The sequence below is a fragment of the Mustela lutreola genome, chromosome 10, assembly GCF_030435805.1.
Source record: "Mustela lutreola isolate mMusLut2 chromosome 10, mMusLut2.pri, whole genome shotgun sequence".
NCBI classification, from domain to species: domain Eukaryota; kingdom Metazoa; phylum Chordata; class Mammalia; order Carnivora; family Mustelidae; genus Mustela; species Mustela lutreola.
This window is the reverse complement of record NC_081299.1, coordinates 40133827-40148119: the sequence shown is the minus strand read 5'-3', so window position 1 is coordinate 40148119 and position 14293 is coordinate 40133827. Positions and strand designations below refer to the sequence as shown.

The 14293-nt window shown below is 33.7% G+C and overlaps 1 protein-coding gene across 1 annotated transcript in view; it reads left to right on the top strand.

Annotated features, from left to right (window-relative positions):
- The window catches only part of FAF1 (Fas associated factor 1), a 492920-nt gene that overhangs the window by 270077 nt on the left and 208550 nt on the right, over positions 1 to 14293 (top strand). The window contains exon 8 of the mRNA XM_059136657.1: positions 7170 to 7256. Coding sequence (XP_058992640.1) covers positions 7170 to 7256 — 87 coding nt within the window. The remainder of the gene's footprint in view (positions 1 to 7169; positions 7257 to 14293) is intronic.

Here is a 14293-nt window from a genome sequence, read left to right as displayed (position 1 = left end):
GGGTTTTACACATATGATTATGTCCTTAAGATTAACGTATACACTGCTTCTGACATCATATCAAGTTTTCTACTAAAATTCAGACTTAAAAATCAAAACATTTCTTATGTACAAGTATTTCTTGATTTACATAAACAGTCTTTAAAGTAATACATAAAATTGAACTTTATAAAATGGTTACGTTAAAGTAAAATTCCTAAAAATCTTATCATTGTTTAGTTATTTCTAGGATTGACTTTTGACTTAATTGGTGTTTTCCGTTGTGGAAAGAACTATAAATTGATTTACTTTATTTTAAAAGGAGGAAATTTTAAGAGCATTCTCTGAGTGACTGGTATATTTATTGCAGGCATTAAAAAACATTTGTATCTATTAGAACATTAAATAGTTCAAAAAACTTTGCTCTCTTACTGTCTAGGACAAGGTCTTGATTGACTGATATGAGGTTAACCTCCTGCTATTTTTCCTTTGGGTCTTGTTTCAGCTAGCTTAAGAGTGACAAAAAACAACAACAAAAAAACTGGTTACCTTTTCAATTGCTTCAAACATGGTTCTCTGACATTTAGGAACATTTCTTCAATTTAGCTGATGTGTAGAGGTGTTTTCCAAGTTTACTTATTTATTTATTATTTATTTATTATGACCAATATATCATTTATTATAGATTTGCAGTTTTACTGTATTGTCCAAATATATATTATACCCAGAAAGCAATCACATTTAAGGTAAGGCAGAAAAACAGAAGAATAACACAGATTTTTCCAATGATGAAGATTATTATTTCTCAATTATTTCAGTGCTATAAAGTCTATAGTAAAGAGATAGTGGAGTGTCTCATTAATTTCTTAAACTAACAAAATTGCTTTATCATTCAAATAAAATAGCATGTCTAGAATTTCTATAACAAATCATTATTAATCATATTTATTCTCAGAAAGGATGTCTGCATTAGGCATAAATTCAAAGACCTTTAGAATGAGTATACTAGAGAGGCATGGTTACCTGGGAAAGCCTATGATTCACACATCCTAAAACAGTGCTTCTTAAACTTTGGCTTAGTAAGAATTATTTAGAGGGCTCATTAAAACACAGATTGCTAGGCCCCAGACTTTCCAACACACTAGGCCTGGGACAGGTCCCCCAAATTTTCATTTCTAGTTTTCAAGTGATATTAATATTTTTCTCCAGGTACCACACTTTGAGAACCACAGTTGTAGAAAAATAATTGTTCTATTTATTGTTGTTGTTTATGGTTTCACCTTCGCAATTTCATAGTTTCTCAAAACCCTTTTTTCCCAGAGAGCTCTTAAAATTTAGTATCTTTACTATTTGTGGAATATTCTCAGCTTTGCTCATCTACAAGCATTTTCTTAGCATTGTAGGAATTCTCTTTTAAAATCCAGGCTTAACCTTTAGCTAAAGATACAAATCTATTTTAATTTAATGATCACTTCAGTCATATTTTATATGATCTAACTTTGCAATTTTTTTTTTATCGTTTTCACCCACACCAACATTTTAGGATAGGCAGTTATGAATATAACCATGTTTCTAATGAAAATGTTAAATCTTATCCTTGGTAGTTTTTCGGGGTGGTTAAAATTCGTTTCCAAGTATATGCATTCAAATGTATTTCCATATTTGATTAGCTTTATTGTCATCATTCCCAGTAATCTCTTAAAATGTTAATTGTCAAACTTCTTTGCTGACAAGTGAGAGGTAGAGTAAGTTTTTTAAGTATGGTATACAAAACAAAACTTAGTTACAGTTGTTGGAATGAAGAATTCAGTTAGAGCCAAAAGATGTTTTAAAGTGCAGAATACAGTCATTTCAAAGCCTGATTGAAAGCAGCTTCAATTTTATAGTTTTCCTCAAACAACATCTTCATTGTTTTCTGGAAAGATGGTATTTGAGAAAAAGAAATGTCTCGAGTTACTGTGTTTATGAGGAGAGAATTGCTGAGTCTTTTAAATGGTTAATGAGAAGAAGTAATAGTTAAACACTTGGAGCATTGATTTCTGATTTGAATTCTCCAACACAGGCCAGCCCTGAGGGAAGGGGAAAAAAAGCTTGCTAATTAACATTTGATTACTGATGCCACCTTCTCATTCCCTTTGCACCATCCGGTTTCAAGTGTTTTTGTTCAGGAAGGATTTTTAGGAGGCTTTTAACTTGCATCTTAGTAAAACAAATCCATCTGCAACTGCAGTGATGAGTATATAATATGTTCAAAAAAAAGAAGAAAAAGAAAAATCCTTATTTACGAAGTATGTGTTCAAAACCCAGTCTGGATCAGGAATGATTGGTTTCTTAACTATAAGCCTTTCAGAGCACCAAAGATTGCTAGGAAACTGGAAGGAAGCCTAGTCTGTATGCCTTATTTTGATTTAAACACCCACACACAAATACTTATTTGTTTAGTGCAGTTACTATTTAGCAAACTCCTAACCAGAGCATCTTTTGATAGTGTGAAGAACTTGGAGTTCAAAGTTTGATGGAATTAAAATTTGGATAAGTTCAGGTTCTAATAGAACCAAAGGCTTTTTCTTCTGAGATTGATAAGAGAATGAGATAGTTGTCTGTTTCTGGGTGCTCTTTGGTAAGAGTTGTAATTTGTCATAGTATTCTTAATTCAGAAAAATTAGGAACTAGAATGCTCATAAATTTATTAGCTGTTCTAATCCCATGGCAATTAAGCATTTTGTTTCTTTTTTTGCTGTATTAAAATGTTTGTTATGTGATGAATCCTGAGCCACATTTCAAAATTTTAAAGCTGTTGACATAAATTAATGGAACTTTACAATTTTAACACTTAGCTAGTAGTATTCGGGCAAAACCGTAACCTCACTGATAACATTTGGTTGATGGAATAGTTATTTGGGAAACCAACATGACTGGCTTTATTTTTAAATGAGATTTCGTAAGTGGAAACTGTTATTTAGCCTTTTAATAAATGTAGACTTTTAATATAATAAATAGCAGAAGCTAAGAATTTCCTCATCTAAGAAAAAATTCACATAAATACTTATTATAAATCTATATTTCGTACCTGAAATTATTTGCAGTTTTCCTTTTTGATGTATTAACTCTTTACTATTTTTCTTCCATTTTCATTTTAAACTTTTCCACATTACTTGCTTGTCTTACATGTAGTTACCTCTTCTTTTCCTGTTCCTAAGATTAATTCCCAATATTGTCATAAAATTTTAAAATTTTGAAAATCAGAAGTGATCTTGTTTTATTCTCTTCTAATATTGAGTAAACTAAGTCTCAGAGAGATTTCACCAACTTGCCCACAATAACTGCTGGGCAAAATTAGGATTATCAATCTAGTTCTTTCCTCTCATTATGCCATAATACCTCAAACTTTGTGCCTTTTCTACTATCAGAATCTGCTTCCTACTCTCAGAATCTGCTTTCTCTTAGGATAATACCGAAATGACATTTAAGATTCCCTGAAATGTTTTTCAGTAGTTTGATCAACGTTTAACACACAAGGAATGATTTTATTAAGGCAGACAAGTTTCTATTAAGTTTTTTATATTTCAGTTTGAATAGCTACAAACAACTCATTTGACGCTAATCTGAGCCTTAAAACTTCGCCTTTAGCAGAGTAACTTCCTAAGAATTTTTTTCTAAGAAATTCTGATAACTAAAAAATAAAATAATTTGAAAATTCATGGAACTCAAAAGAAAACTGTAGGAGATGAAGATCTTACATAATTTTATATTGCCCATGTCATAATAAAAATGATCTTTTCCACAGTGCTATATTTATCACTGAAAATTGCACATGAGGGAATATGAAGTTTGAAGTAAAGAGCATTGCTTAGTTTTATACATTAATTATAGTATAATAAATAGATGTTTATTATGAAAAGCAAATAAATCAGTACTATATTAATTCTATACTATTTCAGGTTGATTTAATTTTTTTTTCTTGGTCACAAACAATTGTCTTATCTGAAGCAATGGGAAGAGATGAAACTGTCCTTTTAGAAAATATTGGAAACAAACTGAAAAGTGTGTTGTCAGTCTAGAATACTTGATCCATATAGAGTATACTTTGCAACATAACTTTATGTTCAGCTGGTAATCAAAGCATTTATTAAATTTCTTGAGAACTAATTGAAACATTTGCATAGTTTAGCAGACTGAAATCTCATAGATTTAGAGCTTAATGCATAACCAGAATTGAAAAGATTATGAAGGTTCAGCATGTTATTGAGCCAATGCTGATCAAAGAAAATGTGTAAGACAAAAAGGCCCTTAGGAAATGTTACCGTGTGAAGTGCCACTTGTCATTAACTGAAATTTAACACAAATCTCTAAAGATGGGACTCCATCAGAAGTAGCACAATAATGGCAGCTGGGTATGCCTGCTACAGCATCCCAGCTTGTATGTGTGTGTGTATGTGTTCTTTCTGCCTCTCTCAAGTGCTGTCAGATCTCTCAAATCAGTCTCTCAGTTTATTTCTCTTCCTCCCCGTCCCCTGTCTCCCTTCCCTTTAGCCCTGCCTTTCTCCCCTCAGCCTCTCACTCTCCTTCTCTGTTTCTCCACCCTTCTTCCCTCCCTGAGAGAACTTGTGTTCTTCATTTGATTCCTGGTGACCTTAAACTCATCTGCATCATTTTATACACAGCTGTATTTTGTTATTCAGGTTTCCTAGAATACTGATTTTTTAGAAGAATCATTTTTACTTTTGTGTACATTTAGGATTTTTTTCTTTCTCTACAAGATTGTGACATAAATTTTTAATTAAGTAAAAACATCAATGAAGATAATGGAATTTGAATATCTCCATTAGTTAAACCATCTCTCATTTTGTACTTTTGCTATCATTATCATTTACCTTTCTTTCATATAATGGTAAAATCTGCCAATGGTTACAACATTGATAGAATAGGGAATTATTTTTGAAAGACTAGTTTGTTTTCACTTAAATTGTTGTTGAGTGATTGTTGTTTAACACATGATTCTTTTCATTTAATCTCAGAAACTCAGCCAATTTAGTTTTTCCATTGGAACAATCAAACATTAGCCTAATATGCTTTCCCTAAAATGCTTTACGTTGTACTGTCTCAGCCAAGTTCTGTCCGCATTAACCAGTTTATTCTATGACAAGTTGCTTAACAGATGTCATTCTGGGAAGAACAATGAAGCCAAATACTTGTGCAATGGCTAACATTACTCTAACTTTGATCACTTTTGTTCAGCACATCAGTCTGGCGTTGTGCTTTATACCAACATAACACTATAGCCAGAACATGCTTTTCAGGCTTAGAATAGCAAAGGAATGTTATTCAATTCAGTGTGGTTACAGATGAGTTAATGGAAGAAGGAAAAATACTGTTTATTTCATAATACCATATTGTTGTGTTTTGGAATTAAGGTGGAATTTAAAGAATCCCATTCCAGAGTTATTTGTTTATATATTCAACCCATAGTATTTGTGTATACTCTTCAGTGCTGGGGTAGGCTTCCCACCTTTCCAACAGAGGTAAATATTTGCCTTGTCTTTTTCTATCCCCCTTCCCCCAAATAGCTGAGGAAGCTTATCTAGACAACAGAATTCAAAAATAACTTTTAAGAAAGGAATTTTTTTTTTTTTTATGTTGAGGCCTAAAGTCTCCTCATAATCCCTTTTCCGTCCTTTCCCTTTCTTTCATTAATATAATGTTTTGGGTTTATGGAACACCCTTCTTAAGAGCACTAATGTTTAAGCATGACAAAATAGTCTTGGCTAGTGAAAGTGGTCAGAAGTTTGCCTAGTTGCATTTGGTTGAATTGTCGGGTTGATAATAACTAGTGAAAATTTCCAAACTTAATGCAACTGACCATAAACAAAATACTGCATGGTAGACTGGCCATTGCTAAGAACCTCTGAAGAAAAGCTGTTTGTTTGAATTGAGTGGGGATCAAGCCATGCCCCCAAGCTCCTCAGTTCTCACTTACTTAGTCTTTTTTCACAGGTGTACATTAGAGATAAAAATAGATTGAGTTCCATGTTTTGTTTTGTTTTGTTTTTCTTTTCCTCAGTGAATATATATCTCTATTTCACTGGAATGATAACTTAGATGTGTGTATGTATAATAAACAGTAATGTGATACAAGATGCTGTAATGGGACAACATGATACTTTAGGCTTCTGCATTTTTAAAACATGAATGAATACTGCTTGTTTTCCATATTGAAGCAGCATCACAGAACAGGTTATGTGCAACATTTCAATACTAGCTTTACTTGTTGCAGTCAGGTATCCCTTTACCTAATTTGAAGAGTTAGTTAAGATAGGTGATCTCTCTATTCTTAGGTCTTGTTTATTTTTTTAAATTAAATACATTCAGAATGAAATAGAATTTCTGTATCCTATTTGTAAGTAAAGCTGAAGACAGATATGACACCTCTTAATTACTGGGTAACATAGAGTTTAACCTTCCAACACTTTATTTGGAGAATTTACTTATCTCCTGTCCTTTTTAAAATGAAAGGTATAATGTTGCTTGTTGAGGAAAGTAGTTTTTCATCTTTAACCATATTTAAAATGTATCATTACCTATTTTCAGGAAGAGCCTAAATAATATATTAATGGATGGCTCTCAGTTAATAAATATTCTGTTGAAATAGTTTTTAATTTGGGGTGATACCAAAGAATCTGTGCTGCTTTATTAAGTTTTTGTATTTTTGAAACATACACCAAACAATAACGATAACTTCAGGTTTTTCCTCCTGCCCTCTCCAAAAAATAAAACACAAAAAACAACAAAACCTACAGAGAAACTTGAAGTGTATCTTTTGTTTATTGTATATGGTGAGTCATTTAAAGATGTGATACATTATTAACATTTAAAATTATAGTCCATCATAGATGAACTGTGTACCTAAAGTTTCCTGACTAAAAAGAAACTTGAAGTCATCCAGGAATATAAAAACAATCGGCAGAGGGAGGTGTTTATTAAATCTTTATTTCACCCAGTTTTCATTGAGAATCTGCTTTTAAATTTGATTTAAATTTTTTTACAGAATTTTTGACTTTTCTTTTCCTAGTTTCAAATTTTTGTTTCAAATCCAGAAGAGAAAAGGAAGTACATGAATATCACATAAGTGCCAATGATCATAAGTCGCGGGAAAACCTTATTTTAATTGTGCTATCTTTTTCTTTGCATAGGTAAAGAGAAATGTGTATGACCTTACGAGTATTCCTGTTCGCCATCAATTATGGGAGGGCTGGCCAACTTCTGCCACAGATGACTCGGTAAGTGACAGTTGAGTTATCAGTTTTTTTATTCTGTTCTCTCTTGCCACTTTCAGTCTAATTGGTTGTGATAATAAGCAGAATCAAATGCTTTGAATGTTCCATTGAAAGAACTTTATATATCAAATAATGTCAAAATAAGGAGTTGTGATCATTTGAGTTCACTTGCAGGACAGATATCATAAACCAAGTATATCAACATTCTCTTGGTAATATTATAGTGTCAATATCAGGAATTTGATGCTACTTGATTTAATTTTTTCCTTAATGAAAAGAATATATTTAGACGTTCCTAATGAAATATCCTAAGCACAAATTTTTCTTCCTAAATTACAGATTTCTCAAAATCAACCTTACCAGTATATTTTATTTTAATTTTAAAACTACATTTCCCATAGTAGGTTGGTACTTTTTTAAAAAGCTAATTTTTATAGTAATATTAATGGCCCTTTTTTCTTAAACTACCCATAATTTTCACTGCCATAATAAGCTAGAGGAAAACATTTAGTCTGCCATTTTTACCTGTTACTATATCTATTTATGATGATTATCCTATTGTAAATTTTGAAACACTTCCTGTCTCAGCTTAAACTTACCGTTTTCAAGACTGTAATACTACCTGATGTTGTCTCTAAGTCACAGCTTACACAAGAGGGAATCTCCATTAAGAGACTTGATTCTTTTTGCCTCATTATTCATATTTGCACCTTGTCCCAGAACCTGTGAAGTGATGCCTGCCCACACCTCCCTAGAGCAAATGTTGCCACATTGGCAGAATGTTGCCTTGAGCTGCATGATTTGATACAACAAAGATGTTTGGGGCCAGACTGCTTTTAACTGGTGCCATAGCAGATCCACTAGCTCCAGTACTTAGGTTTTGGCAAAAATGGCTTATAACTGTAGTCTTCTAAGAAGATCCCAGCCAAAGAAATGTCATGAAACTTTCTTTCATTAGGATTATAAAAACTCATAAAGCTGGTGCTTTTAATCTATATTGTTGCAGGCGATGGTGTTTTTTTACTTATTTAAATCACTCAAGTGGAGGCATCTGCTACAAAACAAGATCGTCCTCACAGCTTAGGGCATGAATTGGGTACAGCTGAGAAATGTCAGCTGTGTAAACAGCCTGAAATGTGTTACCAACAAAAATATAATTAATTTCTTTCCAAGACAGTGTGCCATAACTTAATACTTAGAATGGTTTAACTTTCAGAGAAAGCACCTGAACATTTTCTTCCCAGTGCCAGAGTAGAGGATTGATTATAAAGGTCATTAAAAGTGAGGTTAGTTTACACTTTCCCTGCTCAATTGCAGATATTTGTGTGGCTTTGAATATATAGTAACTTTAGATACCAGTGGCTTCCATGAATTTATGGAAACATCATAGATCAAGAAGTTAATGGATTTGAGATGATGCAAGTATTCTAAAATTAGATTGTGGCAAGGTTGCACAACTCTGTAAATTTACTAAAAATCATTGAGTTGAACACTTGAAAATGAGAAATTTTATGGCATGTAAATTATACCTCAAAAGCTATTTTTTAAAAAGTTAATGGAGAGAACTAAGATTAAAATACTTTTTCATTTACATTTTTATGTTGTATGAGAAATTTTTTGCAATAACACAGGAGATGTTTTCTTTAGTGTACTTCTCATTAACCTTTGACTTAGCAAACAGGGCAAAGAAGTAGACTTCTTATAATTAGATTCTTGTATAATCTTGAGTCTCTTACCAACATGATAGACTACACTCTTTTGACATTTTCAATGCTACTCAGTGAAGTCAACAGTCATTTAAAACATTGTTGTCCCATCTCCCTTCAGAGTTAAAATATTTTCTTTGCTTGTAGCTGTACTTTAATGGGGTATGGGATACTGTATGAATTGTCAATAACTCTTTCAGTTCCTTTTGCACTCTTTCACCAGGGAAATAGGTATCTAAAGCTGCACCAGTAGGGGAATGTTTTCATGCTGTGACAGTTCAGCTGTGAGAACAAGGAGTTGCAAGTAGGCGAAATCTCATTTTACACTTTAACAAGGACGCTCTTGGTTTCCAGAGAGTAGAAATAATTTTAACACTCTGAATTATGTCTAGACTTCTTACTTATTATAATGCAGACAATTTGAATATAAGTAGTTTTTAAAATTCTAATTTTAATAGTGCTTACACAAAGTAAGAAAAATCCTGCCTTTTTTCAATTAAAAATTTTTTATAGTTTAATATATTTTAATAGAAAACTTACAGGAACAGCACAGAAGAGTGACCATATTAAAACATATACTTGCCTGTAGGACACCTCAGAAAAGTATAGTGAATGAATGGAATCCACTGTATGATAAAAATGCTACGAACACCATTTAGTTGCCATCATAAGAAAATTCACTCATCTTTTAAAAAATCCAAATGCTGGCATTGTGCAAAATATTTAGCGGTTTTATTTATAAATGTTATAAAGTTGAACTGCTGAAACTTGTTCACTGAAATATTTGACTTGCTTTAATGGTTTACATCCCTCCATTTATATTAAAAATTCACACACACAAACAATGAATCTTAGAACACTGAAAAAATAAAAAATAAATTCACACACAAATGAAAATGGAAAAATTGCCAGTACCTGATTTTTGTCTTCTGTTTTCCCACTTTCAGTCATATACCGAGGTATCTTTTTATCCCATGGAAAAAAATATCTAACATTCAGAACTACCAATAACAGGAAGAAGAGAATTTTTTTTTTTTTTTTTAAAGAATGAAATGCTTTCCATCATAGTAGGTTCTTAAGCACATTCTCCTCGTGTGTGGCATGCTAGCTAGATGTCTTTTGGCATAATTGTTACCCAATTGGCATGGATAGTACATATGTCGGTGTCTTCAAAAAGGCCCACCAGATAGGCCTCACTTGCCTCCTGCAAAACACCAATAGCTGCACTCTAGAAGCACAAATCTGTTATGAAGTCCTGAGTAATTTCTTGTACCAGCTCCTGGAAGGGAAGTTTATGAATCAGAAGTTCACTGATAACACCTAATTTCACAGAGTGCCATAATACCAGGCCTGTAATGATTAGGTTTGCTCCCCCTTCTAGGAGAGGGTGCGTCCTTGCGAGTGGGTTTTGTATCCGTTGTTTCCTCAGTGCTTTACCACCAGTGGATTTCCAGTCCACTTTGTAGGAGCCATGGAATAGAGACCTCCTTACTTACCCCCCTTCTCCTTCAGCTAGAGCTGGGTGAGCTAGAGGTGGTGCAGCAATGGCTGCAAACACAATTTAATCCTTCAGGTTTAATCCTTTTTTATTGTGTACTATTTTTTTCTTTTGAGTTTACTAATGGGCTTCTGTGGGTCCATCATTGGCTAAAGGAATGTTAACTCAGAATTTTAGAAATTAGGAATTTTATTTTTTAAAGATTTATTTATTTGAGGTGGGGGAGGGATGGAGGGAGAGGGAGAGAGAATCTTTAAGCAGACTCCCCACTGAGCATGGAGGCTGACACAGGGCTCCTTCCCAGGACCTTGAGATCATGACCTGAGCTGAAATCAAGGGCTAGACATTCAACAAACTGAGCCACCGGGTGCCTATTGAGAAATTCTTTACGCATGTGTTAGGAATCAGAAAGTTGCATATTAAATATTTTCGCATTGAAATTGAGATCATTTATAGGCAGAATCATCCCACAATGGTTCTTCTGTAAAATAAAAACAAAACAAAACCCACACACATATCCCTCTTTCTTTTTCGTAGTTTTAAATAAAAAGAATTTGTGAATGTGAGTATTTTATCTACTTTGATCCTTGTGACGGAAACCATTTTCTTCTGTAACCTCCCTGATGCACTGGGTTTGACAGGTGTCAAATTATGGACATTCCCTTGCCACTGGATCCCTGCCCTCCACTTTACGGGAGCTGCTCTCTGAATAGACTCTCACAGTTACCACATACTTATTACACTATAATTACCTACTAAGTAAACTCATAAGCTTCCACTATAGTCATTCCATCCATTGTTGCAAGGTTAACATTTCTGAAGTCCAGAATGAATCACATTCAGCCTTACTTATTTGTCTTCAATGGGAGCCCAATATTTGTTGATTTATGTACAGATTTTTATGCTGGCACTCAGAACTCTTCATTCTTGGATCTGAAATTTCTCTTCCAGGTTTATTTTCCCATATAGGCCCAGAATAAATGCTCAGTAAATATTTCTCAATGATTGAATATGATAACATATATTTCTCAGCTTTAGCTAACTACTCATTTTTCTATTCTTGAAATATATGTGATACTCTGTCCTACTCTGTGTCAGTTAATCATACTATTCCTTCTGTCTGGAATACCTGGAGCAATAATTTCTTTCCTTCAAACTTTTCTTTAAGAAACTGCCTATATGCCTCTTCCCAAGCCACATTCTCCAACCCTCTTAGAAATAAGTTTTATATTTCTTTCTTCTATTTTTTTTAAAAGTCTTTCTTCTATTTTTTAAAAAAGATTTATTCATTTATTTGAGAGTGCATGCATCCATGTGAGAGAGGGACAGAGGGAGAGAACCTTCAAGCAAACTCCTTGCCAAGCATGGAGACTGACAAGGGCTCAACCCCACAACACGTGCAACACGTGAATGACCTGAGCAGAAACCAAGAGGGGGATGCTTAACTGACTGAGCCACCCAGAAGCCCTTCTGTTCTTCTATTTAAATTATTTTAATTTTTCCTTCTTTGGTTCTTTGCTTCCTTTATTCCTCTCACCTGGTTCTATTATTTACCATCTGAATAACCACAAACAATTAACGTCTCTTGGTGTCAGTCTCTATAACTGTAGAAGAGAGATAATTACTCCTAGAGGTATTGTGAAGACGGAAAGAGTCAGTAGTTACAAATATAGTTACTCCTTTAAGTTTATTTTGAAGATTAAAGTAGTCAATACAAGATCATATCTAACATAGTTAACCTTTGGCTGTTACTGTTTGTTTGTTTGTTTGTTTGTTTTTTATCTATCTGTTTATTCACTTGACATTTGTAGAACAACTTTATAGGCCAGTAAACATGCTGGCCCTGAAAGTTGCAAGAATAAGGTCCTGTTGTTCAGGTCCCTTCCTCAGGGACTGCAAAATATAGTGTGAGACAGATGTATAAGCAATGACAACTGAAGTTTATGTAAATGCAGAGGGATCATTGAAGAGGAAGCAACCAGTTTTGCTGACAGATGGGGGTAGTGAAAAAAGGACTTCCCAGAGAAGGGGATATTTGATTGTATTTTAATTTGTATTCTTGTATTTCTCTTTTATAAATTCTAAAAATTGAGAGTAAGAACAGTTGTCTTGATCTTTCTATGCTTTATAAGGATCAAACATAGAGTACATTCAGTCATTTGAATTGTTCAGAGCTCCACTAAGTTGACATCTGTGATAATAAACAACTAAACAGTGAATTTGTATGAGTATAGTAACTTGAAAAACTGAGAATCGGGTTTATTTTCTTTCTAATAAAAATTAAATTATCAAAACTCAATGTTTCAGGGTGCCCAAGTGGCTCAGTGGGTTAAGCCTCTGCCTTCGGCTCATGTAGTAGTCTCAGCGTCCTGGGATAGAGCCCCCCATCAGGCTTTCTGCTCAGCAGGGAACCTGCTTCCCCTTCTCAGCCTACTTGTGATCTCTCTGTCAAATAAAATAAATAAAAAAATCTTTTTTTTTTTTTTAACCTCAATGTTTCTTTAGTGGCAAATAGAAAAACATAATTGGAGGGGACAAGGTGACACCAAGTTGTTTCATACCAACATATGCATGTCTGTGTGTCAGAGCAGGGTAATCCAAGTTCATTGAATCACAATATTGCTCTTATTTGGGTAGTTTACTTAAGGTATGAATTTTGGTTTCATCATCTGCAAAATGAGGATGCTCTTGATACCCTTGAAAGTCTATTGTGAAGATTAAATGGATTAACATAACAGGTTGAAACATGAAATTGCCACTTTTAAAGAATGAAATAGTTGAATATTAATGATTTCAGTTGGTTTTACCTAATAGGTAAAGCACATAATATGCAGGTTTTGGCAATTACAACTGTCAGCCCAAATCTATTCAACATCTATTTTTGTAAATAATGTTATACTGGAACACAGTCACACTCACTTGTATATGTATTGTATACAGCTTCTTTTACACTATAACTGATGGTAGGGGTGTGTGGTTACAACAAAACCACCTGCCCACAAAGCCTAAACTATCTACTGTTTGGACCTTTACAGAATAAGTTTGCCAACCCCTTGTGTAATGTCTGGCATTTAGTAGGCATTCAACAAACATTAGCGCCTTTTCCCTTGGGTAAGCACCTTCTTTATATCACATACACATGCAGAATCAGAAGCATTCTTTGGGTAGCTTCAGAGCCATTTTATGCTATTTAAATTACTCTGTTGGCCTGGCTTAGGTCAGACAAATTTAGGCAGTCTTTGAATGTCTTCACTGGCTCTTTCTTTATTTGGCAAGATTATAGATAATGTTGCTTCTGATGGTGGTGAAACTCCATAGCTTCAGAGCATTCATTGCCCTTGTCAACATATAGAGTCTTTTACAAATAACACAGGCAAAGACTAAACAGCCAGAAAGAACAGCTTTAAAAGCAGAAGAAAGTTTGATTTTAAAAGCAATGAAAAGTTGTGAAATGGACTATACCCTGAACAGAGAGTGAGAAATTCGGGAAGATGGATGAAACATTCAAGGGACATATTTACCCAGTAAATATGAGGGCAAACACATGGAAGCAAGGCATTCCCCAACAGGATATTTACAAGCACTATGATCTGATGCTGTGAATCTTGATTTCAGTTTATTAAAATCCCAAACATGTAGACTCCTGGTTCTTCCTATGAAAAAGTAACTGCTATGAAAATGTTCTTCTTTCTATAAACAACTAGAAGACTGGTTAAAATATATGGTATATAACTATTTTCAGATATTAGACAATAGGTAATGCAGGACTCTGAAGAAGGAAACACATGAGCCCCATGGTGGTCTTACATTCTGCCTGTAGTTAATTTCTGGATCCC